The 27,812-nt window shown below is 37.5% G+C and overlaps 1 protein-coding gene across 4 annotated transcripts in view; it reads left to right on the top strand.

Annotated features, from left to right (window-relative positions):
- MAP3K20 (mitogen-activated protein kinase kinase kinase 20) overlaps window positions 1–27,812 on the top strand; it is a 209,649-nt gene that overhangs the window by 25,039 nt on the left and 156,798 nt on the right. For 2 of the 4 annotated variants that reach the window (XM_020990990.2, XM_020990991.2), the window contains exon 2: window positions 1,170–1,362. In XM_020990990.2, the coding sequence (XP_020846649.1) occupies window positions 1,204–1,362 (159 nt within the window). In that variant the 5' untranslated portion in view covers window positions 1,170–1,203. Of the gene's footprint in view, window positions 1–877; window positions 986–1,169; window positions 1,363–13,975; window positions 14,051–27,812 lie in introns of those variants that run through there. The other 2 variants (XM_020990989.2, XM_078146970.1) reach the window with 2 other exon arrangements.

Raw genomic sequence — 27,812 nt, 5'->3', positions numbered from 1 at the left:
ACTTTAAAATGTTTATCATTTTGTTTTTCTGCGTCCTCGAACATGGAGGATAAGGAAGGAAACAAAATCCCCATCTAGGCTTGATCTTACCTCTGAATTTGATTTCATATCTGAGACCTATGTTCTTTGGTAACCCAGTGTTTCTAACACTGGCTTCCTAGTCTGTTCCATGTTAAGAGTCTTGAGTAGCTGAGCATATAGTTAGGCACTGCTTCTTTACTTGTTTTCAGTGATGACACTTCTGTCATCTCATATCAGCAAAACCTTCATTGCCCCAAGTTTTAAGCTGTCATCACTTGTACCTGTGTCCAGTAATGCTGTCACTGTGCAGTAGTAACATTTATGTACCTGGGTAGTAGTAAAACTCCTTAGACTACAGAAGGTATCACTGTTATAATCTATGGGTGGGGTATTCTGTTCCTTTGGCAACAAACATAATAAAAAATTTAACAACCATAAGATTCATTCTTGGCAGTGTTCTTTGGGATGATTTAATATACTGTAATCAAGGGAAACTATTCTGCTCTTTAATTAAACCTTGCTATGGTATACAGACCAGGGAGATACTTGTGGAAAACATTTGGCCAGATTTATAGTATCTTTGTAACTGAAAGGTTGCTTTTATCCTCTTGAGTGCTCTTTGCATGTTTGGTTTTGCCAGGTTTGGGCTGTAATTTTGCCAGGATGTTCAGTTGCTTAGGCTGTGTATATTTTGTGTAAAATGATCACAACGGGGAAAGATGGCATGCTTTGGATTCCAGAACAGCTATGCAAGCTTGCAATTGAAAGCACGTTTCCAGTTTGTCAGGGCTTCATGATAGACCTGGTGACACACTAGCCTTTTCACAGACCTCCTCCTTGTGTGCATGAGGGCAGGAAGTGTGGCTTCAAATCTGCTGCAGGGGAAATCTGAGCCACTTCTCTGTAGGCAGCTGTGTTTCAAAGCCTGGATGAGTTGTTTTTAAATTTTTCATAGGCTGCCAGGGTGAGTTTTGTTTTGATTTTTTAAAAAACCCACATATTTACAGGCTCCTTTCTTGCCCTTCTTTCTCTTCAGTTAATGTGGTACCCTCTGAGTGTTCCAAAGGACACATTCTATGTTACCTAAAATAGGATTCGGGGGCTGTTCTAATAGGACATGAACTGACTGGACTCTTTTCTCTTTGCAGATTTTGTGGAGGTATATTACTTTGTCATTATGAGATGTCGTCTCTCGGTACTTCCTTTGTGCAAATCAAATTTGATGACTTGCAGTTTTTTGAAAACTGCGGCGGAGGGAGTTTTGGGAGTGTTTATCGAGCCAGATGGATATCACAAGACAAGGAAGTGGCTGTGAAGAAGCTGCTCAAGATAGAGAAAGAGGTAAGGCTTTTGCTTAACTTTTTTTCGTCTTTTACAATCAGAACTGGATTTGATGACATTTCTGTAAGCTTCTCCTATCAGAGGGGACATGAAGAAGTGTGTGGGGCTGATCTATGGAACTTTCCTGTTCTCATCCTGGGAGCCCCATAAACAGAAATTATTACAGTGAGTGTGCTTTGAGGTTGCATTCTGCTAGGGGTCATCTCAACTAAGAGGATTTCTTTCCACGTTATAAAAGACTTTGTGTTCCCTGGCCCTCAGAGGGAGCAAGGTGAGATTCAAATCCTTCTTGGAAGCAAGGTTTTCACTCCCCTGGCTAGATGGGGTAGTCATGGGAGAGCAGTACATGAAGTTCATATTCCTCTTTACCCATTTCCCTCTTTGGGTACTATGAGACTTTTATACAGTTGGCAGCACCTTAGAATGTTGGCCACATTTAATCAGTTTTGAAAGTTGTATTTTGTCCTAAGACTTAAATCCCCAGTTTTAGTTGCATCCCCTCTACTAGCACCTGTTGTCACTTTATTCTGCTACCAACCAACAGAGAAATTAGGCCCTTGAATTAGGCCAAAGACAAGGTTCTCTCCTGGAAGGAAACTGAAATGCATCTGAGCAGTCTGAGGGCTTTATCTTATCCATCTTAGTAATTTAATGCAGCATCTTTTAATGTTCAAATTTATGTTGGAGACACTATTCAAATTTGGCCTTTCATGTACAAAGTTATAGTTCTAAAGTTGGCCCTTATGTGCAACCCTCCATGTACAAACCCAATGTCTACCAACTTCTAACAAAATTCTTTTTTCTCTCAGACTCCCATGGTTACTGCCCATGATAGGGGATCTCAAAACTATGCCAGTCCCATATTTACATTGGCCAGAACATGGTCATCCCAGCTCCCAAAATGCTTCTATCTCTCCATGAAAAGGCAGAGCCATAGCCATCCTCAGGACTTGAAACCCCAGAAAAACATGCCAGCCTTTATAAGCCTCAGTATTCATTCTGTGTTCCCATAAATCAATGTGCAATCCCCAAGGTGCTCATACTATGAAGAAACACATCATTCTACCCATATATCTAATCACTTTTCCTCACAGAGGCACACTGACTCGGTTACTTTCTCTCTCCCTAACCACCATTTTACTTTTTTCATTCAATTACTGTGCCACAATCCCCTGCAAACACACCCAAGGGCTAGTTCTCACTCCGAGGCCAAAGCATGATCACCAAGGTGGACATCTTGATGCTCTTTTATAGGCCAGGGAGTAATTACCAATTATGGGAAGCTGTGAAACTCTTTTGCCTTTTACACACAGCTATTTGCCTTTCAAGTTAGGGCTTCCCCAGAGCCCAGCACCTTTCTGTGCTAAGCCTCTTCACCTAGAACATATTAAGGATTGCTTTTAATAGCTTGATTTTGGTGATTCCTAGTCACATCACTTATTAGATATGCAATTTAATCATTTTGGCTAAGTATTGTTGTTCCAGATATCTTTATAAACTGAATGTTTCCAGAAATAACTTTTCTATCTCCCTGACTAATATAATTTTTTCCCCACTAATTACTGCCAATAGCCATAACAATTGATTAGGGAAAACAACTTAAAGAGCAGTGCCATAAGGAATTTCTTCCCAGCTGTGCTGTATGATTACCAACTGTGTTTCCAGTGGGTGAAGCCAGGCCAGAAGGACTAGGTCACTAGGATAACTCTCCGTTAGGGTATTTGTGGGATTTCTAAAGCACTTAAGACATGGGAGTTCTTAAAACCAGTGTGTACCTAAAACAGGAGAGCAGTGTGAAGCAAAATTATAGGGTTTGGCTCTTTCTTTCCTTCTACATAAAAAAAAGAATGTTTGAATGCTAGCCAAGTAATAAAACAGTCTTTTACTCTATACTGCACCTAGGGCCTTTCATCTGATCAACTCAAGGAGCTTTATAGGGATTAGGTACCGGACCATCATTTCATTGATATGTGGAAGTCTTGAATGAAGAAACTTACTCTATCAATGTAGGGTGGAACCTTCTCTGCAACTTATAGGCTTAGAGCAAGGTTTTTAACTTGGGAACCCCAAGGTCCTTGGATAGATTTCAGGGAGTCCATGAATTTGGATGGGGAAAATTTACATTTTTATTTTCAATAATCTCTAGGTGACACAGTGGATAGAGAAGTCAGGAAGATTCATCTTCTTGAGTTCATATCTGGCCTTTGACATTAGCTATGTGATGATGGACAAGTCACTTAACCCTGTTTGCCTCAGTTTCCTCATCTGTCAAATGAGCTGGAGACAGAAATGGTAAACCATTGCAGTATTTCTGCCAAGAAAACCCCAAATGGGGTCACAGAGAGCTGACCACTACTGAGAAAATTACTTAATCACAAAATCTCTTAATGAAATTTAGCATTTCCTTTAATTATTTCAAAATATTAGTCAGAGGAGGGGTCCATAGGTTTCACTATCTTACCAAAAGGATCCATAACATACAAAAGAGGTTAAAGCCCCCTGACTTAGAGGGTTGCCTAAAAGATTAAGTGACTTGCCCAGGGTCACACTGCCAGTGTATGTTAGAAGCGAATGTATGTCTTCATAGCTAGCTCTCTATCTGCTTAGTCATGCTACCTCTCAAAGTTCTTTATAGAAAATTTGTGCCCATTTTTTAGATTAGGAAATTTAGCTCAGATCCTACTTCATGTTGAAGATCAAGCTAGTGATGACAAAAGGAATAGAAACAAACTTCAGAGTTCTTGTCCTTTGACTTTACTTTCCTACTCAATAAACTCCTACTCAAGTATCACTTGCAGGATCAAATATAAAACCTGGTTGGCAAACCTTCTCTACTTCAGAATCTCTCTCTACTCCAGACTTTCCATTCTTTTTTACATATTATGTACCTTCAGCTGCTCCTTCCTCCCTCACCAGGCATAATGCCGTCTAGTGACACTGGCCTCCTTGATATTCCTCAAACAAGGTAGTCCATCTCCCAACATTTTCACTGGCTGTCCCTTATGCATGGAATTCTCCCATTCCTCACCTTCACCTCCTGGCTTCTCTGGCTTTCTTCAAGTCCCGGCTAAAATCTTACCTTCCACAGGAAACTGTACTTTGTCCATCTTTGTTAATTACTACCAATTTATCTTACACTTATCTTGTTTGTACATGATTGCATGTTGTCTCCCATGTCAGATTATGAGATCCTTGAAAGCAGAGACTATCTTTTGCCTTTATTTGTATCCTAGCACTTAGCATAGTAGGCTCTTAAGAAATGTTGATTGAGGGGCAGCTAGGTGGTACAGTGGATAGAGTACCGGCCCTGGATTCAAGATAGGCCTGAGTTCAAATCTGGCCTCAGAAATATAATATTTACTAGCTGTGTGACTCTGGGCAAGTCACTTAACCCCATTGCCTAGCCCCCCCCAAAAAAAAAGAAATGTTGGTTGACCAATTGACTTTTAACAAAAGAACTGCTATTTTAAAATAAAATCAACCAAATGCAGTCAGTTTTCATCAAATATTTATTCAGAGAGACATATAACTGTGTTAATGTTGTCAGCATATGTAATGGAACTTCATTAAGGAGGCAACATGGGATAGCAGATATTGCCTTGGAGTCAGGAAAACCTGGGTTCAAATTTGACCATTTAAGATCCTCATGGTGTGATCTCAGACAAGTCAAATAACCTCTCAGTGCCTCAGTTTCTTCATCTATAAAATGAGGAGGTTGGAGTTACAGTCCTCTAAGGGTCCTTTCAGGTCCAATCTGTTATCCTGGGCTTTTATGAGATATGAAACAATTTTTGGTATAACAGCATTAAATGCATCCAAATTCATACATGAACACAAATGCATTATTATTGAGGGTATGGCTTGTGTGTTTAAAGGTAGATAAGCACATGGATAAATAGAAACATTACAGAGAGATGCTGTGTATTATTTTGACTTAAATGCCCAAAGTTGGCTTTTTCAAAAGTTAATTCCAGTGATACTTCAAATACTTGAAAGCACCTGGTTGTATGGGAAAAATTTAATTTCCTCTTTGGTATACAATTCAGAATTTTTTATTGTTATTGAAAGAGTATTAATTTCTTCCCTGAGTTTTTAATCTTTTTGTGTGCCATGGACCCTTTTGGAGTCTAAAAGACCTCTTCTTGGAATAAAGTTTTTAAATTCACAAAAGAAAAGCACAAAGGATTATATGGGAAACCAATTATATTGAAATACAGTTATATATATATATATATATATATATATATATGTATACATATGTGTGTATATGTGTATATATATATATATATGTATACATATGTGTGTATATGTGTATATATTTGAAAAAACAAGTTTACAGACCAGATGTTAAGGACTCACACCCTAAAATTACCTATATCTATTTTCTATTGACCTATATATTTGTATTTATAAGGCCTGCTAGGTGGTACAGTGGGTAGAGTGCCAGACCTGAAGTCAGAAAGACTCATTTTTCTTAGTTCAAATCTGGCCTCAGACACTTATTAGCTATGTAATCCTGGGCAAGTCATTTAACCCTGTTTGCCTCAATTTCTTCATCTGTAAAATAAGCTGGAGAAGAGAATGGGAAACCACTCTAGGATCTCTGCCAAGAAAACCCCAAATGGGGTCATGAAGAGTCAGACATGACTGAAAGTAACTGAACAACAAATATATCTATATATTATGTTCCTTATTGGAATATAAACTCCTTTAGGGCAGGGAATATTTTGCTATCATCTTTGTATCCCTAAAACTGAGCATAGTACCTGGCACATAACATGTATTTAATAAATGCTTATTGATTGATTGTAAATTATATTGAAGGAGTCAACATTTACTGAATTAATGGGAGTTGAATGGCATTTAAGATAGTCAGATACAGCAGCATTAATTATTGGAAGGGAAAAATATGTTTACTTTATAAATTATCAATATACTATATAGCACGTGTTCATATTAGCTGTTAGAATACTGTTAAGGTAGCTAGGTGCTGCAGTGGATAGAGGAACATGGTGTCCCAAGTTTGACTCCTACGCTTACCAGCTCTGTGGCCTATCAGAGGCAAAGTAGGCAAAGCAGGCCTACTTACCCTGTCAGCAACATCTGTAAAATGGGGGTAATCATAGCACCTTCCTCACAGGGATGTTGTGAGGACCAAAGGTGATAACATGAAAAATGCTTTATAAAACCTTAAAGTGCTATATAAATGCCATCTGTTGCTATTTGTACTATTATATATATTGATATATATTCTGGTAATACTTGTGAGTGTGTAAGGGGAAGAATGGGTTCCTAGTCTTATGTAGATGGTTTAGCTACATTAAAACTAATAACTCACCTTAACACATTTCTTTACAGTTCATAAAATACTTCCCCCCTAGTCCTGTCATGTAGGCAAAGCAAGCATTATTAGGATGCAACTGAGGTTTAGGGAGATTAGGGAGGTCAAGTGGTAGCACGGTTAGAAATAGAACTAGTTTTTGAAACTGAGTGTTCTGATGCTAAATCTTTCTATTCCATACTAAGTCTTTCTGCTATACCAGGATACATGGAGGACTAAATCAGAAACCTGTTTTCACCTGGCAGAAATGTTTGCTGCACCTTGTTATTTTTTACCCAATGTGACTTTCTTTTGTGAGAAGACATAAATGTTCCAAGGTAGAAAGTACATAAATAAACAGCCACCAATTTTGGAAGCTGTAGAGCATTATCTTTCACAAAACATACTCATGTAATTAGAAATATAGTATAGCTCACTCCACATTAATCTTTAACTTAGAGTTTACATTTAGAGAAAATTTACTTCTTCTTCTGAAGTGGCCTTTTGTCCTTTTTGCCAAAAATGGTGGTTACAGATTAAATATTAGGTTTGGAAACATTTAATTAAAAATCCTACTTCTGTCAACCATTGTTATAATAAATTACTTTCCATACTTATTTGCATAAATTGTGGATTTTAAAAATTCTTTATATACTAATGAACATACAGGAAAACAGATAATAAAACATAGTATCTTATAGCAGAGGGGTGGAGGGTTACTGGAACAGAATAGTGTATGCATTACTAGATGTGGTTACTGTATTAAATATTTTTGCTTGATTGTTTTGGTTGTTGTTGCCAGAGAGAGTTTTATGGGGGTGGGGAATGGGAAAGTGGGAAATGTCAGTAATGTAAAGACAAAAGAAACCAAAAAAACATTAGCAAAAATAAATAAAATCCCCTTCACATACCACATCTCATCACTTTTCTTGTTTCAGCGTGTGCCTCTGAAGTGCTTAATGTTGATTTCAACAGAGCTGTTCTGGAGCCAAAACTCTGTTGTGCGTCAGCCATGGTTCTTCTAACTTGTTTATGTTATTTGCAGATTTGCTTACAATATTCCTTTATTTTGTAAGAAGTATTTAAGACAGAAAAGAACAATGTGGTCCCAGGGATAGCTAAATACCAGAAGTCTGTGTGTGTGTGTGTGTGTGTGTGTATACATGAATATATGTATTTACATGTGTGTAAATATATGTATTCAGATATAGACAGATCTATTTATCTCCTGGTATCTATTTGCTAAATTCCAGATGAGAGACAATGATCTCTTTGGAAAGAAATGTAAGCAGTGGGGGAGGGGTGTGGATGGGGTGGAATTGAACATTTTAAAAGGCCAACCAATTAAACTGTGTTGTTATTGAAAACATTCAAAGGGGAAAGAAAGGTGCTGTCACAAACATAAACGGTTCATCAGCTTCACAACACGAATTTTTAAAAGTTCATTTCCCAATTTAATTCTCCTCTGGTACTACTATGTTTTGTTTGATGACATTTTGCTCAAGACGTGTCTGTACAGGCTTTTGCTTTGGGATTCTGAAAGCCTATGTGTTTCCTTGAATTCTACTAGTGTTAAAATAGTGTCAGGAAAAGAGATTTACAAATCAGTAGGGAGGAAACAAGATGTGTTTTTTAAAGAATGACTGGAAAGAAATGTAATTCTTATGTACCGAGAGCTTGTCTTCATTTTACCTAACTTTTCCAACTTACTTCAACTCCAAATTTCTACCAAAGGTTAACAAGGGAAGTAATGTTGGAAGGCATAGAAATTAGTTTCATGATTTTGTGTATCATTGGATTGTAACATGAATGTTTGTAAATGAAGAGAAAGGATTATTATATAAAATCTGTCTCAGCAAAAGGACCTAACTACTTTTCTCATCGGAAGGAAAAAAAATAACAGTAAAACAAAAGACAAAAATGGAAAATGAAATGGATGCTGAACTTGGGCAGCACTAAAAATAGAGGCGATCTTTTTTATACACAGTTTATAGATATTGAGTGCTTGCTGCTGGCTCTGAATGACCTCCCTTCTGGGAGGTTTTCCATTGGAGGGCAAGTTTAATGCTGTTATCATTTTATTAGGTCATTAGAAGAGCTTCCTTCCCCACCCTTCCCCACCCTCCTTCATAGATTTATAGGCTAAAAATTGATTTTGCAAGATCTCTTTTCTTACAACTAGAGTTATAGGAATCCCATTTTAACTCCCCATTCCCCACTGATCTTTTCTCAAGAATGTAGTAGACAAGGAAAGGAAAACTGGGTCTTTTAGCTTTGTAACTCCTTCAAAAGTCTAGTGCTGTACTTGTACCCATAATGTGCTTGATAAATATGTTGATAAATTGGCATCACTCCTGTGATATATCAAGATCCTCCTTATAAACCACTTTTTTTTTCAAGATGTCATACAGTGAGTAGAGAAAGATATGGATCTAGGGATGGTCAGAGGCTATCTAGTCCAATTTCCTTGTCTATAACTGATAATAAGATGACATTCCTTATCCATAACTGAGCCTCAGGGAGATTCTGTCCCTTGTTCCTGGAATTCTCTGCCTTGTCATCTCCACCTCCTTGCTTTCCTGTTTCCTTCAAATCCAAAACCCAACTTTCTACAGGAAGCTTTTCTTGATCCCTTTCATTTATTTTTTTTTTGGCTAGGCAGTGGGGTTAAGTGACTTGCCCAGGGTCACACAGCTAGGAAGTGTTATATGTCTGAGGCCATATTTGAACTCAGGTCCTCCTGAATCTGGGGCCGGTGTTCTATCCATTGCACCACCTAGCTGCCCCTCCTGATCCCTTTTAATACTAGTACCTTCCCTTCATTGATTATCTACAATCTGTACTGTATGTATATACATATGTGTATATATGTGTGTATATGCATAATATATATCCTTGTTTGTACCTGGTTACTTGAATGTTGTCTTACTTATTAGATTGTGAGCTCTTTGAAAACAGGGACTGTTTTTTGCCTTTATTTGGATCTCCAGTGCTTGGCACAGTGCTTGACACATAGTAGGTGCTTAAGAAATTTATACTGACTGACTGACATGCCCAAGATCAAATGGGTAGTTGACATCACTCATGGGATTGTAGCCCAAGTCCTCTGACTCCCAAGTCAATACTCTTTCTACAACTGCAGCTTCCACCCACAGAAGAATTCCACTCCCATTTATCTATTTCCATAAAGCCTTTTTATATCAGAAGCTATTAAATTTAAAGGTAATACCAGATACCTTTGACAGAATAAACAGGGCTTTGCCCTCCTATCCACCTCCCCCTCTTATATTTTATCACCTTATTGGCTAAATCTACCAAGATATAATCTACCACATTCACCTAGGCAGTAATGATGTAAAATAAGGGGTTTGAATTAAACAAATTTTAAGTCCTCTTCCCGTTCTGAACCTGTAATATTATGTCTGATAGGACTTATTTTGCTTTTAAGCCACTGAATCTTACATTATATCACTTCCTCTGAATGCTCAAGTAGTTAATCTGATTAAATAATCCCTGCTAATGGATGACAATGACTTAATATTTTATTCTTACCCAACATTTTGAATTAGGTGTTCTATGTGTAACTCAGAGGAATGAAGGTTAAAATTCTGTACCCATTGGCAGGATAGGTTAGGAGACATATTTTAAAAAGATCGACTCTTAGGCCATAAAATCTCTCCATAAAAATGGGTCCCACCTTCACTTAAGTATCAGGTCTGTCTTGGCATCATATAGCACAGTAAACTCAAGCTTAAGAATTGCAAGCATATATGATACTTCAGGATAACTAATAATAATAACTATATTTATATGGCACTTTAAACATAGTCCTGCAGGACTAAATATCAATGTCCCCATGTTATACATGAGAAAATTGAGTCTTAGAGAGTAAAGGCAGCTTGCTCAAGGGTACACATGTAGTAAGTGGCAGAGCCATATCTTGAACCCTAACTGGAAAATTCCAAAGCCAGTGTCCTTTCACAATGATTCAGTCAGGACTCTCCTTCATCTGGCCCCAAATTACCTTTCAAGCATTATTTCCCAATATAAGCTGCCATTCTAAATTTCCATCCTAACTGATTTACTCCCACTCCCTTTAAATTTAACCATATTTCACACCTCTGCGCTTTGCTCAGTTTGTTTCCCTACCTAAAGTTCTCCTTCTCTTGTCCCTTTACATAAATTCTACCCTCCATGAAAGCCATTGAACTCCTTTTGATTCACAGTAAACTCTTCTATTAGGATGAGTAGAGCAAATTCAGATCCCAGTTCTGACACTTAAACTTTTGACCATAGAAGTTTTCTCATCTGTGAAATAGGAATAATAGTACCCCCATCTGGTCAGATTGTTGTTCTGAAGATATTCTGTAACCCCTAAAGTAGGTTTTTTTAATAGCACTTATTGATTTGGTTCCTAATTCTACACTAGCTTATGAAATCGCATATTTTGTCATCTTGTATGGTTATTTAACTTTTTTGTGTATTGATGTGAAGTCTTTTTAATAGATTGTAAACTTCTTGTAGACAGGGAATTTTGCCTTTATGTTATATTTTTATCCCCCATAGTACCTAATATACTTTTGCAAGTTGTCCCATCAATCCTTTTTTTTACTCTATTTTTAAAGTTTCATATTTCTTATTCTCAACTAAAATGCCAAAAAAGAGAGCCTTTCCGTTGACACAGCAGTACACAATGAGATGATTCTGTAGGAAAACATGAATGTCTATTTCCTACCACTTAGTCAATACTTCTTCACTGATTAATTGAGACCTTAGCTAACTCTAAGGATAAGCTAATAATTAAAGACCGTAATATTTTTAATTGCCTTTGTCTTTGATGAGCTCTAGTTTCTTTTGAGGGGTAACCTAAGATTAAGTACTAATTTCTGTGTAGGATACATAATATCATTACCATATCCAGAATACTCCCTGGATTTTAATATGGCTAATAATTGATTATTAGAAATGGCACATCTTTGTATAGGGATACAAATGGAGGAAGAGAGGCAAACATGATTTCAGTGATACAGGGAACTCCTTGGTGAGGAAATTTCCTCTTCCAGAGCAGGTGGCTGTCTTATCTGTAGCCTCTTATTTTGGAGAGTTGCCTATGTCACTGAGAAGTTAAGTGCTTTACACAAGGTCACACAGCCAGTAGTATATGCCAGAGGGTGATCTTGAATCTAAGTTGTCCTGTTTCCTAGACCAGTTTCCATTAGTCTGCTGTCGTGTTTTGTTTACCTAGGTTATCACAAATTTAGAGTGGGAAAGGATTTTAGAGATCATCTAGTCTAATCCTTTGATTTTATAGTTGGTGAGACTTAAGCCCTGAGGGGTAAAGTGACCTGCACAAAGGTCATACAGGTTCTAAGTAACAGTGTATGGATTTGAACTCAAGTCTTCCACAGTGTTCTTTCCCTTATACCACACTGCATTTAAGTTGTTGTATTTCAGTTGTTGTTCAGTTGTGTCTGACTCTTCATGACCCCATTTGGGGTTTTCCTGGCAAAAATACTGTAGTGGTTTGCCATTTCCTTCTCTAATTCATTTTACAGATGAAGAAACTGAGGCAAACAGGGTTAAAGTGACTTGCCCAGAGTCATACAGCTAATGAGTGTCTAAGGCCAGATTTGAACTCGGGAAGATGACTCAATGTTTGTCACTCTATCTAAGCACCCCAGCTGCCTGCTTCATTTAATACATATACCTAATTTCTGCATAACGAATTGTAAAAATTGCTTTATGAAAGGGGAGCATTTATTTCACTGTGCCTTACAGAAAAATTGCAAGCTCTTCATGAACTATCCTGATACTCAGGAGCAGTATGCTGTTTGGTTTTAGTAATTAGTACCATTCAGCAATCATCCAAAAGCATGTGTTGAAAATTTTGTATGGCACTTTACAAAAAATGTACAGACATTCTGTCATCTGGAACTTTATAATTGAAGACAAAACCTGAGGCAAGCAGTTACAAAAGAGGTACAAATCATTAAACATATACTGAACAAGGGCATAGAACCTCAGAACTGGAAGGCCCTTCAAAAATCCTTTAGTCCAATACCCTCATTGTGCAGATGAAGAAACAGGCACAGAAACAGGTCATGTGGCTAACCCATGGCAGGGGTAGAAGGATCTAAGGCTCCAACTCTAAAGCTCTTTGATCTATTTCCTGAATTAAATGATTAAATATCATGCATTTACAATATGTACTACAGATATTAATGTCTATATTCTTAGGGTAATTGGTAAGGGGGAGTAATTAGAGAGATATATTTGGATGGCATGGGGTCAAGGGAAGTGTGATAAACAAAAAGACATGAATTACATGTTGTATAGTATCTGCCTAGATAGTAGCTGTCTCTCTGATTCTAAGGAGACAGCCATTGCACCACTCAACAAGCATTTATTAAGTCAGGTCAACAAACATTTATTAAGCATTTACTGTCTGCCAGGTGCTGTACTAAGCAAAGTATAAGCAACAGAAAGCTTGTTTATATTCTTGGCCTCTTTGGATATTAAATTTGCATTTTGAAACAGTTGGTGTGGCCAGAAAAATATTTTATACAAAAGCCATCTTGCAAGATGAAGCCCTTCTTACTCTTATTGCTCTGCTAAGGCAAAATGAAGTGTAAGGAAACAAAGAGAGACTTAAGACACTGGGGCGGTAGGAGGTAGGGTGGATAGGAGAAAAATTAAACTGAGTGTGAATATAGATGTTGCTTTAGTTTTAGTTTAGTTTAGTTTTTAGTTTTCCCTGAAAAGCTTTATTGGCCTTATGCTTGGAGTCAGTAGGAAGCCTAACAGATACATTCTAACATACTCAGATATATGACACTGTGTTGCAGTTACAGTGATGAGTATGTTCCAGTTTATCTATCTATCTATCTATCTATCCATCTATCTCTCTATCTCTCTATATTTATATATATATATATACATCTCTCTCTCTCCACACACACACACACACACACACACACACACACACACACACACACACACTATAACATTCATCTTATGCAAGTCTAGGAGAAAATTAAGTTGCATCACACAACTGAAATAGTTTCTAAGGAACTCAAAACCTGAAATCAAAGCCCAATATGGAAGGAGAAATGAACCCCTCCTCCTTTACCCACTTTTAGAAATTTCGTAAGAGATGATTCAACTTCTGTTTTAAAAAATAAAATCAATTTCTTTGGTTTAATAAAAAGCTTGTAGTCTTAAGGTCCCTTCAGACATTCTCTTTATATTTCTTGTCAAATTGTGTCCAAACTACTTTTTTTCTATCTCTAAAAGCAGCCCGGGTATCTTCAAAATCCTTTGTGACCACAGGAAGTCATTTCCTTGATGTGTAGCAACTATGCGACCAAGGTAACGTGAACAGCAAGTGGAACGCTGGAAGACAACATCAAGGAGTTTGTTGGAGGAGCTCTGTGATGACGTATATGTATCCACATGAATATAATTTTATTTTTCCCCAATTACACGTTAAAACGATTTTAAAACTTTTTTTAAAAGTTTTTAAAGCTTTGAGTTCCCCTGTGATGACTTTTGATAGGCGGCTGAAGCTTTCTGGCTAGCTTGGCCTATACTTAATCACTCTGGCTTTCTTAAAGTCATCCCATAATTCATAATTTATGCTTCCAAACCTCAGCTGTGCCCTTACTACATTGAGGCAAACACTCTATTCCTCCCTAATCAGGTTGTCTTTGTCCTTTTTTTTGTTTTTTGATGAGGCGATCAGGGTTAAGTGACTTGCCCAAGGTCACACAACTAGTAAGTGTCAAGTGTCTGAGGCCGGATTTGAACTCAGGTCCTCCTGACTCCAAGGTCAGAGCTTTATCCACTGTGCCACCTAGCTGCCCTTATCCTTCCTTCTTGAAGAGGACCGGGACATCTGGAAGATAATGACATGTCTTGCAATTGAATTGGATTTAAATGAGAGAGGGCTGTGCAATGTCACCTGCCTTACTTTCTCCTCCAGAGCCATCTGGGTCTAGTGGCAAGATATAGATCAGCTGGAGATGGCCCAGGATGGAGTGAGAGATATTGGCATTTTTAAGCTAAGGTCTTTCTGAGTTCTCATTTTGAGTGAGGCAAGGCCCAGTCAGTGATTAGGCCTGTTAAGATAGGGCCCTTTTAACTAAAAAGAAAAATCAAGCTGGGAGGGGAAGACCCTCAGGGTTGCTTGGTCTAAAGAGAAACAATTACTATTAACATTCACAGCCATCAGGGCTGAAAAAATAATCTTTAAGTGGTGCTTAGAGCCAGAGTGAACTGAGTTAAAACATGATCTTGAAGAAGGAAGTCTAGCCAGTAAACCCCAAGATAACTAGGTAAGTTTCAGCCATCAAAATTTACCTTTCCTTTCGGCAGAACAGCCTCAGGTAGGGGTACCTGATACCCCATATGGGGACAGGAAAGGGGAAGGGAGAATAAGTTGAGTTGCCCAACTGGAACTGGCCCTCTAGGTCCCCATTGGGGCAGCTCAGACTACTCTCATGTTGTGATTTGTCCTTTGTTCTTGAAGAAGACCGTGACTTCAGGAAGAGGCTGACATGACTTACAACTGAATTGGATTTAAGTGAGGAAGGGCTGTGCAATGTCACCAGTCTCACTTTCTCCTCCAGAGCTATCTAGGTCCAGTGGCCATATACAGATCAAGATAAATTTACTATCTCACTCCCCAGAGTAACTGTTCCAGACTTTTTCATCTGTCGTCTAGCTTCCCATTGTACCCCTTCTCCTCCTGTCTAACTTGAAGACCTTGGCACTCACTTCACACACACAAAAAAAATTATGACCATTTGCTGAAAGCTCCCCTCTTTTCCTCCTCCTTCTCTCATGAAATTCAGATTTTAATCCTGTCTTCAATGAAGAGGAATCCCTTCCTGCCAAAGCCAAACCCTCTATCCCCTTGATCCCAGGCCCTCCCAACTTCTCCAGCCAATCGGACCCACTTTCATCCTAACTCATTCTCTGATCTTCAGTGTCTCCTTATCTATTGGCTCTTTCTCTGCTGCTTGAAAATACTCCCATGTCTCCCCTATCCTTAAAATGGTCATCTGACCATCTTGGCTAGCCATCTTACTATATCTCTCCTCCCCTTCTTGACTAAACCCCTTGATAAAGTCGTCTACATTTGCTACTTCCACTTTCTCTCTCTTCTTCTTCTAAATCTTCAACAATCTGGCTCCTAACCCAATTTGTCAGCTTAAACTGCCTTCTCCAAGTTACCAGTGTCTCTCTTTATCTAGAGGGCTTTTCTCAGTCCTGGTCCCTCTCAACTTCCCTGCACCATTTGACAATGGGAATCATCTTCTTCTGGATACTTTCTTCTCTATAGGTTTTTGTGACATTGTTTTCTCCTGGCTCTCTTCTTAGATGTCTGACTGCTCTTCAGTGTCCTTTGACTGTTCTTCATCCCCCAAGACTCTGTCTTGGCCCCTCTTTTCTTCTCCTGGTCTATACTATCTGATTTGGTGATCTCAGCAGCTTCTAGGTATTGAGTTATCAGTTCTGAGATGATTCTCAGATCTATAAATCTAATCTTAGTCTCTCCTGAGCTTTTAGTCTCATTATCAAATTACCCTTTTTTTCATTTTTCAACTTTTTAAAAATTAAATTGGATGCATAAAAGATATCCATTTATCACATGGACAATTCTTGTTATAAATAAAGACAATAAAAATGTGGCAATGTGGGTTGTGCTTTACAAAGTAATCATTTTGGAAGAAAAAAAATCTGAATTTCTGTACAATGCAATTATAAAGATTAGGAAATAATATGAATGACCAATTGCCTTTTGGACAGTTTGATTTGGATATCCCACAGGCATCTCAAACTCAACATGTCCAAAACAGAACTCATTTATATTTTCCCTATTAACCTTTCCTCTTTCAACTTCTCTCATATTGTTGAGGGCACCACCACATCCCACCAGACAGGCAACCAAGACGTCATATTTGACCTCTCATTTACCCCACATATCCAATCCATTATTGTTTCTACCTTCAAGGTCTCTCCCATACCTCCCCTTGTACACAACCACCACCCTGGCATTCATAATCTCCCCCCTGAAGCCTTCTGGCGGATCTATACATTACCAGTTTCTCTCCACTCCATTCTATCCACCACTCAGCCAACCCTCAAGGTGATTCTTCTAAAGTGTAGGTATGACCATGTCACCCACCTGTTCAGTGAACTCTAATGGCTTTCTAGGATCAAATACAAACTGTTTTGTTTGGCACTTGAAGCACTTTATAAACTGGTCCCTTTCTACCTTTCTAATCTTCTTATACTTTCCTCCACATACTTTATGTTCTAGCAACACTGGCCTCCTTGCAGTGCCTCAAGCAACCTTCTGTCTCCTAGCTCTGATTCTTTGTACTAGATGTCTCTCAAGTCTGAAATGTTCTTCCTTTGGCCTCAGCTTTTCTGACTTCTTTCAGGATTTAGCTCAAATTTTACCTTCTCTGTATAACTCACTTATATACATGTAACTGAGAACCTCCCTGGCCTGATAACCTTCCATCTACCCTGTGTATATTTTCTCTGCCTACTTGTTGTCTCCCAGATTAAAATGCAAGATCCTTGAGGACAGACTGTATATTTGTCTTTCTTTGTATCCTCAGCTCTTAGCAGTGTATCTGGCACATAGTAAGAAAGTTTAATAATGTTTGTTGACTTGACCTCATAACTCTTCCAAAGGCCTGAAGCTGCATCACTTCAATGCAAACACTACTTCTGTTTTAATCTAAAACCTCAGATTTTATTTTCAGGTTTACTTCTTAGGGAGAACCTATTGTATGGATGGGACAATTTAAAAGTGCCTTACTAATACTCCTGCTAGTAAATAGCTTATTGACTCTTTTGGAGACCTAGCTGATTATAATGGTTTGCTAGACTTTTCTCCCCATTTCAAGGGCATACAGGAGAATAAATGACCACAACTATATCATGAGTACTTTTTTTTTTTGAGAACTCAGTTTTGGAAACTGTGATGAATAGTAGCTCACAATTATATGGTGCTTTGCAGTTTTCAAGATATTTCATATTGTTTCATTTGATCCTAACAACAGCCCTAAAAACAGATCACTTGGTTACCTATGAAGACAGAAGGAATATTATTATTCCCCTTTTACAGTTGAGGAAATTGAAGTTGAAAGAGGTGGCATAGCTTTCCTGAAGTCATACAACTAAATAAATAGGAAGGAAAGTAAGATGTAGTGGAAAGGGTGCTAACTGTGACATTAGAAAAGACCTGGCTTCAAATTCTAGTTGCAATTCTCAATAGATGTATAACATTGGGCAAATCATTTTGACATCTAAGCCTCAGTTTACTCATCTGTAAAGGGTGTAATGACACCTGTACTATTTATCTCACAGCATTGTTGTGAGGATCAAATAAATAATGTATTCAAAGCACTGTAGAAATGTCAGTTCCACGCTTAGAATTCTTTCCCTCATTATTTCTAGAGACCTTGTAGCTTCCCTGGCTTTCCTTCAAGCCTTAGCTAAAGTCCCAATTCCTGCCAGATGCTTTTCCCAAGATTTCTTAATCTTAGTGCTTTCCCTCTGAGATAGTGCCCAATTTATCCTGTATATAGCTTGTTTGTACATAGTGTTTATGTGTTGTCTCTACCATTAGAATGTAAGCACCTTGAAGGCAGGGACTGTTTTTGCTTTTGTTTGTATCCCCAGCACAGTGATTGGCACATAGTAGGCACTTAATAAATGCTAGTTGACTTACCGACAATTATTGCTATTTATTATTATGCAGTTACAGAACCAAGACTAACACCCAGATCTCCTGCCTTCAAGTGCAGTGATCTGTATGTAATTTAATTTAATTCAGCAAGCATTTAGTAAGCACCTGCTCTATGGAAGGCCAAGAGCTGGGAATGCAAGGACAAAAACCAAAGATAGTTCTTGCCTTCAAGGACTTATATTCCACTGAAGAGGTTCAATGTATACACAGAAACAAAAATGCCAGGTATGCATGAAATAATAACAAAATAATTTCAAGAAAGAGAGAGGACCATCAATGGCCTCCTATAGGAGATGGCATCTAAATTGTAATTTGAGGGAAGCGAGGAATCCTGAGGTAGTGATAGGGACAGAGTGCATTCCAAGAATAGGGAGCCATCTTTGCAAAAGGACAGAAGTAGGACATACATAGAGTGTCACTTAACAGCTCGTAGGTCCATTGGACTGGAAAGTGGGTGAAAGACAACAATACAAAATAAACCAAGAAAGTAAAGCTAGGACCTACATTGTGAAGGACTTTAAATGCCAGAGGCAGTAGGAGGCCACTTAAGATTTTTGAGTAAGGTGAGGGTTAGAGGGAATGACATAATCAGATCTGGTTGTTTTCTGGAAATGTAAGTGTGGTAGCCATGTGGAGAATAGATTGGAGAGGGAAGATTTAGTGCATCTGGTTAGAAGGCTTTTGTGATCCTCCAGTGAGAGGTGATAGTGGCCCCAACATCACTGATAATCCCTCAGATTACCAGAAGTACAAAAAGACATTTCTTTAGACAGGGGCATTAGACCAATTACTCTTATCTTAAGTTTGGTTGTTTCCATGAAGTGCTCCCAGCATGATATATCTTGGATCTGCTTACATATCCACTATCTCTAAATTGATAACCCACTGATCCTTGTGAGAATCACAGAAAGTCTTTGATTTCATAGAAAGGGATTTGTTTCCTTGAAACTGTACTCACCTCGGGCAATATTGAAACTTCCTAGGTTGACTGAGTTGTGGATTGTTTTGAGTAAATATAATCTGGCATTAGTTTGACTTTGAATGAATGACCCTAATCAAGTCACATCCAGGAATTCCTATTCTGGCTAGTTTGTCTTAAATAAAATATTTGAAAGGGAAAAAATAGAATAACAGTAGCTTTTTCATAGCTGTTCTAATTAGCAAGTGTTCACAGGTTCATGATCTGAGAGGAATTAAGCTGCCTAAATGAAAATGTGTCTTTATATCACCAGTCTGAACAATTTCAGGAAAAAAATAGAGTGCATGCAATCGAGAGATGGACAGGTAGATAGATAGATATAGGTATTCTGACACACATGTTTATATTATGATATGTGTATATACATATAATATGATAGCTATATAAGCTGGTCATTTTGTAGCTGAGAGACTTTATCAAAATGGCTTCGTAACTCATTGTGATGATTAAAAAAGTACATAAGGATTTGTATTTCTATCCATGGAACACTAAGCTACTTCTGGGATGTCTGAATTTTCCATTAAAAAGAAAAAATTACTTTTCCTTATTCACATATTTCAAGGGAAACTTTGTTGTTCGCTGGGAGTCTGTCGTCTAAGTAGGTCCAAAGTTACTTTGTACTTTTATTCTGAAAATGTAGGTAGTACTTCAAGGCCATAGGGAAGATCGGAACCAAATATGTCGGGCATTCAAGATTTATGCAGGGCCTCCCTTTTAATCCATGGAATGTCCGTGAGAGAATCTGACTCTATATCCAGAAATCCAGTGCTGTGGGCAGATTCTCAAGTGTCCTCAAGAGTAGATGAATTGGATGACCACCTCTCTGACGTGAGTTGAGGGAGTACTAGGAAAATCCCATTTCCTTCCCAAATTTCACCTTTACCTAATGCCTAAAATTTAGTCATTGCTTCTTTCCTTTGACTTAAACCCATTCTTCCCAGTTAAAATGTAGGTTTTTCTAGGGAAGATGGCATATTGAGAAGTATTGGTCATTTGTAATTTTGATTATTTTTTTTACCAAATACTTCCCTGCAAAGAGTTTTGAATATAGGCTGAAGGGAATTAAATATTTAGACACTGGATACTTAGGAGGATGGCATACCAAGATGGAAGGAAAAAAAAATACTTAGCAAAGGGAGACTAGGTATACTCAATCCAGACTTTATATGAAATAGAATAGACTTGAAGAGAATGCAGAGGTTGTTAGCTCTACTGAGGATTTTCAGCAGCAGGCATGAGGAGTGAGGTACAGCCATGTCTGGGGCTTGAGAACAGGGCCAAGAACCAGAACCTGGGCTTTCTTGATTCAGGTCTGTGTACTTTCTGGGCATCATCTTCTTTTTAAAAACATATTGTTTAAAATATTTACCAAAAAACACACTTAGGAATTTCAAGTATGGTGTTTAAAAAGAAAACATACCCAATTTATTTAGGTTAGGAAACAACTTTGACATGGAATTGTAGGGATAATAGAAGTGATATTTATGTAGCACTTTAAGATTTGCAAAATGCTTTTTATACACTCATTTGATCCTCACAACCCTGTGTGTGTTGATGCGTTTATTAAGGCACAAAGTACCTCTACCTGTCTTTGCAAGACTTGCTTGCAAACATGAAATTAATGTTCTCCTTGCTGTCTTCTGGAAGTTCTGAAGAATAAATGAGATAACCATTAGCCTTTATTAAAACTTTTATATATTTAATACACCTCCTGGTTCTTGCAATATGCCAAAGCCTCCCCAAATAATATGTGTGAGTGTCTTATGTATACTGCTAGTAGTAGTATTGCTAGTATTAGATATTTTCTTCTTATACTTTTCTAGACCATGGTGAGGGACAATGAAAAAAATTATCCTTATTCCATTTTATTTTTCTGAAGTTTTTCCTCTAGTCAAACTGAATACACATAGAAGGGAATAGTCTTGTGGTTCAGGATTTTTGCCATCTTAAGTTAAGGGATTCTATAGATAAACCCAGAACTTAATGTAATTTGAGCTTTTCTGAGTTTTGGATACCCTTCCCATTCCCCTCACCAACCCTAACCCCTTTAATGATTATAAATTGAGAACTTCACGACATAGTGAAGTCTTTAGTTTTGAATTTTGGTGACAGATGCCTCCCTCTTGCTAGCAGACCTGACTATGATGTATATGGGAATCATTATTAAGGAGAAAATCAATAGGGGATAACAGCAAGAAAATTTGGGATCTAGGCTTTCCTAGTATATTGAAGTCTTTCCTTTATCATGTTTTATTTTCACAAATCCTTGGATGTTTACCTACTGCCATTTGTCAGAATGAGTAGGAAGAAAATTTCCCTTTTAAGAACACTATATAAACTATTGGAAACATTCAACACCTGTTTATCTTAGCAGAGCCCTGCAGAGAAAGAAGGGCAGAGTCTCCATTAACTTTTACATTCAGAGATGGTTTCAGAGAGGAGAAAGAATTTCTTTCCTTCTGTACACTTGGTTATGATTAAGAGGCACAGAAAGCAAGATTGATGTACTGACATCTTTCATTTATAAGCAAAATCTGCCCTGAAATTCTCCATGTTTCTTTTGAATTATGGTTAAGACTGTTTCAAAAGGAAAGGGTACTTATCAGTGCTTACATGAGTTAGACATTTGTATTATGTACAACACATTGGTGTTTAGCTTTCTTCTTAGGATAATTACCTTTGAGACAGGTTTTCAGTTCCTGCTACCATTCGAAAGATAAGCGATGATTAGGGAGTCAGAGTTCAACAGCTAAATACCTGAGCTGAAGACTGGACAGAAGTAGGTCAAGTCAAGGATGTAGGTGGTAATATTTTCAAGTCATATTGATGGAGTGGGCAGACTGAACAGGGAAGATTGTGGGAGTTGAGTTACTAAATTGTGAAATGGGTAGATTCCTTTGTATTTTTGTATTTGTCCATTTTAATTGCATCAGAGTCCCATTAACTTGAATATACTAGAATTAAGCATTTCTTTATTTTGTACATTTAGGTGGAGGCCTAATTTTCAAACTTTGTTTAGGCTACCCTAAAGTATTTTTTCATAAGATCATGAAGTTAGATCTGGAAGGGACCTCAGAAGTTATTTAATCCAACTTCCTTATTGGACATGTGAGGAAACTGAGGCCCAGGAAGGGTAAATGATTTGCCTAATTTTATCCTCCTGACTTTGACTCTCATTATTACTTGGAACAAACCCTACATGAAAGCTTCAGTCCCCTGGCATAACATTGCCCTTTCTTTTTTCTATGCTATTCCTCCTACTCAGATAAATATAATATAGTCAAAAGATTAATTGTATATTTATCAGTAAAAGTAAAGAATGTTGAAATAAAAACTAATATGAATGCCCAGATGATACTTTATTGGTGGCATAGGCATACAACTTTTGAAAGTCATCTTAAAAACCATTTTCTTCTTTGATACAGTAGATATTGAAGGTTTTTTTCAGAGAAGATATTTGGAAGTGAAATTTTAAAACAGGGCTTGCCAAGCAAATTGTTTCAATGTAAACACACACACACACACAGACACACACAGACACACACACACACACACACACACACACACTGCTGCAAAGCCTATTTAGGAAGGAAATAACTTTTACAAATGCAAATGTCATTTCCATATCTCCTTATTGTTAAATGCCTAGGTTCCTTCTGATGTTACAAGGGGTACATTCCATTCCTGGGATTCATTTCTGTAAACCACTCAGAATAGAAAAGGGAAAGCAGAAATCAAAGGCTCAACCTTCTTTGACCTTGGATGATTGTTTTTTGTGTGTGTGTGTGATAAAGTGTTGTCATGTTGATTCCTTTGTCCTAGTCTAGTCACAGAAATAAATGAATGAGACAAAACTGAGGAGAATAGAAAGGGGTCTGTCTGCCTTGCTTGTTACCTTTTACCAGGGAAAGCGTCATTCCACCCACAGACAGAGGAGTAAAGGCTTTTCCAAGAGGAATCCTCTTGGCAGAATCTATTTGGGAAATATTCTGGGATGCTTGGACTCTGTTTATATTGTTTATCATTTCTGAAATGTAAAGTTAAATCCTGTGTCATGTCTTGTAGATATAATAGGACAACATTAAATCTGAAGACATCTCCTTTGCATTTAAAGGTTTCACCTCCCTTCCCTCCCAAGTGATTTTGGAGGTTTCCCCCAAAATATTACAAGTACTTTGGCCAATATGACAGTTTTTATTTGAGAAAATAGTAAAAAGGAAATGAAAAGATTATCACCACCAAAGGAAAGATTTTAATCAAAATTATCCATTCAGAGATAGCTTGTTTTTTTAATATATATAAGTAAAATATTTTATTTTCCTTCCAAAGAAAAGAAAATTGCAAACCTCTTATTTACCTGACTTATTTTGCAAGCCCCCCCCCCCCCCCGTTTCCTTAGTGAGATTTCCCTGTTTGAGTGTGTTAATTGAAACATCTGTAATCACTCACAGGAAAATAGGTTAATAATTTTTAATTGTTATTTCTAATTGTGCAGAAGGGCATAAATTCTAAAATACGTAAAAATAGTACTTATCTATGGGACTGTGTCTGAAAGAATGCTGTAGTATCCAGTATACACTTCTTATGGCTACCAGTTTCTTTGTTAAACTTGTCAGACATGTTATCAAAAAATTCTCTGTTTTACCAAGACAATACCCATATTATGGACTTTTCCTGTTGTTATACAAGCAACAAGGTCATAATTTGACACCTTCCTGAGTAATACAGATTAAATCTGTGGTATGGGTAAACACTATTAAAAAGTGCATTTATGCATTTTGCATTCAAGTCATCTAAACATTTGGATCTCAAAGCATATTATCTGATGTTAGAATGAAGATTCTCCTCTTCCAACTGGAGAAACCAAGTCATTTGATTGACTTCAGAGTTATTTTATTGCTTCTCTGAAACTATTTTGATAATTGGTGAATGCTTTGAGGCAGGATAATTGAATATAATAATAACAATAATAATAGTAGTAGCAGATGACACATAGCCCTATTAGGGCTGGTACTTTACATAACCTCTTCTAATTAGAACCTCACAACAACCTTAGAGGTAGATACTCTTACACGTATTGTTGTCTCCATTTTGTTGATGAGGAAAGTGAAGCACAAAGATTTAATGATTTAGCATGATCAAACTGGATGTGGTCAAATAGGAAATGGAAAGATTAAACATTGACATCTTGGGTGTCATTGAAATTAAATGGACGGAATGGGTGGATTTAATTCAGGTGATCATTGCATATACTAACCTCTGTGGGCAAGAATGCCTTAGAACAGGGGTGGGGAACCTGCAGCCTTGAGGCCACATGTGGCCCACTAGGGCCTCACCTGTGGCCCTTTGACTGAATCCAAACTTCACCAAACAAATCCCTTAACGACTTGTTCTGTAAAACTTGGACTTAGTCAAAAGGCTGCACCCAAGGACCTTAGAAGGTCACATGTGGCCTCAAGGCCCCAGGTTTTCCACCCCTGCCTTGGAAGAAATGGCATAGCCCTCAAAAGAGTGAGAAAAGCAGTACTGGGTTATAATCTCAACAATGACAAAATGATTTCTGTTCTAATCCAGGGTAAACCATTCAACATCACAGTAATACAAGTCTGTGCTAAAACTCACTTATGCTGAAGAGGCCAAAGTTGATCAGTTCTATGAAGACCTACAATATCTTCTAGAGTGACACCAATGGAATGCTAAAATAGGAAATAAAAAAATAATTGGAATAACAAGAAAGTTTGGCCTTGGAGTACAAAATGAAGGAGGGTCAAGATAACCCACTGGTCATAGCAAACACTTTTTTTCAACAACCCAAAAGGCAACTCTACACATGGATATCACCAGATGTTCAGTGTCAAAATCAGATTGCATATTTTGCAGCCAAAGGTGGAGAAGCTCTATACAGTCAATTAAAACAAGACCTGGAGCTGACTGTAGCTCTGATCATGAGCTTCTTATTGCAAAATTCATACTTAAATTGAAGAAAGTAGGGAAAGTCATGAGATTATATATGCATGACCTAAATAACATACCTTATAAATATAAAGTGGAAGTGATAAACAGATATAAGGGATAGAGTGCCTGAAGAACTATGGCTAGAGGTTCAAAATATTATACAGAAGGCAGCAAAACATTCCAATGAAAAAGAAGAACAAGAAAGCAAAATGGCTATCTGGCAAGACTTTACAAATAGCAGAGGAAAGGAGGAAAGTGAAAGGTAAAGGAAAATAGAAAAAATATACTCAACTGAATGCAGAATTCCAAAGAACAGCGAGGAGAGATAAGAAGATTTTCTTAAATGGGCAATTCAAAGAAATAGAAGAAAATAATAGAATGGGAAAGATAAGCGATGTCTTCAAGAAAATTGGAGGTAATAAGGGTACATTTCATAAAAATGGGCATGATAAAAGACAAATATGGTAATGATTTAACAGAAGTAGAAGGGGTTAAAGAGAAGTGGCAAGAATATACAGAACCATATAAGAAAGATCACCCCATGATGGTGTGGTTTACTCACCTAAAGCCAGATATCCTGGAGAATGAAGTTGAGTAGGCCTTGGAAAGCATTGCTAACAACAGAGCTAAAAGAAGATATTGTTAATGTGCTGCATTCAATATGCCAACAAATTTGGAAAACTCAACAGTGGCCACTGGATTAGAAAAGATCAGTTTGCTTCCCAGTTCTAAAGAAGGGCAATGACAGGGAATTTTCAAATTTCTGAACAGTTTGCCCTCATCTCACATGCCAGCAAGGCTGCAAAATAGGCTTCAGCAATATGTGAACCAAGAATTATGAGAAGAGCAGGCTGGTTTTCTAAGAGGCAGAGGAGCAAGAGACCAAATTGCCAACATTTGTTGGATTATGGAGAAAGCAAGGAAGTTCCAGAAAAACATCTACTTCTACTTCATTGACGACACTAAAGCCTTTGACTGTGTGAATCACAACAAAATGGGACAAGTCCCCAAAGAGACAGAGTGCCAGATCATCTTACTTGTCTCCTGAGGAAGCTATATACAGGTCAAGAAGCAACAATTAGAACCTAATTGAAACAACTGAGTGGTTTAAGATTGTCACCTTACTTATTTAGTTTATATGCAGAGTATATCATGCAAAATGCCAGGGTAGACAAATCAAAAGCCAGAATTAAGGTAGCCATGAGGAATATCGACAATCTCAGATGCATGTGATACCACTCAGATGACAGAAAGGAAAGAAGAATTAAGAAGCCTCTTGATGAGAATGAAAAGAGGAGAGTATAAAAGCTGGCTTGAAACTTAACATCAAAAAAATTTAGATCTTGGCAACTAATCCCATCAAATGGAAGCAATGTCATATTTTATATTCTTGGGCTTAAAGATCACTGAAGATGGCAACTTGAAAAACACTCCTGGGAAGGAGAGGAATGGCAAATCTGGTCAGCATACTAAAAAGCAGACATCATCTTGCTGACAAAGGTCCATATAGTCAAACATATGGTTTTTCCAGTAGCTATGTATGGCTATCAAAGTTGGACTATAAGGAAAGCTGAACACTGCAGAAATGATGCTCTCAAACTGTGATGCTGGAGAAGACTTTTGAGAATCCATTGGACAAGAAGGAGATCAAATCAGTCAAAGGAATTAATTCAGGCTATTCATTGGAAGGCCAAATACTGAAGCTGAAGCTTATATAATTTGGTTACATAATGAGAAGATAGTACTCATTGGAAAAGACCTTGATGTTGGGAAAGTTTGAAGGCAAAAGAAAAAGGGGATAGCAGAGGATGAGATGAATAGATAGTGTCATAGAAGCGCTGAACATAATGCTTGGACAGACTTTGAATATAGTAGAGAATAGAAGAGCTTAGTCCATGGGGTCATGAAGAGTTGGATGAGACTGAATGACTAAACAGTAGAACAGCTAAAAATTGTTAGAAGCAGGATTTGCAGAATATTTCTTTTGTTGTTAGGGCATCTAGGTTTAAAAGGAAGAAAAAGTGTATTTTAAATTAATATGCCTGAAATAAACAAATCTGAAGTAAGTCATCTTTTAAATTCATGTGCTTATAAGATGTAGAGTTGGAAGGGAAATTACAAACCATTTAGTCCAATCCCTCATTTTGCAGATGTGAAAACTAAGGTGTAGAGAATGACTTGCTATGACCACATGGTATTAAATAGCAGAGACAGAATTTGAACTCAGGTCCTCTGATGATTCTAGGAGGGAAGAAAATACTAACCAAATATTTTTATTGACCAGTTACTTCTTACAAGCTATTTCAGTAGATGAAGAAGACAATAAGAATAGCTTAGGGAATTGTGAAGGTAAAAATTGTGTGTTACCTAAGTTTTTGATGGATAAGTGAATATAGATGTGTGCATGTATTTGTAAGTTAAGACTCTCT

This window comes from Phascolarctos cinereus, unplaced genomic scaffold (genome assembly GCF_003287225.1).
Source record: "Phascolarctos cinereus isolate Bilbo 61053 unplaced genomic scaffold, phaCin_HiC Scaffold_726;HRSCAF=1367, whole genome shotgun sequence".
NCBI lineage: Eukaryota > Metazoa > Chordata > Mammalia > Diprotodontia > Phascolarctidae > Phascolarctos > Phascolarctos cinereus.
The sequence above is the reverse complement of the archived record's forward strand: the minus strand, read 5'-3'. Positions and strand labels throughout refer to the sequence as shown.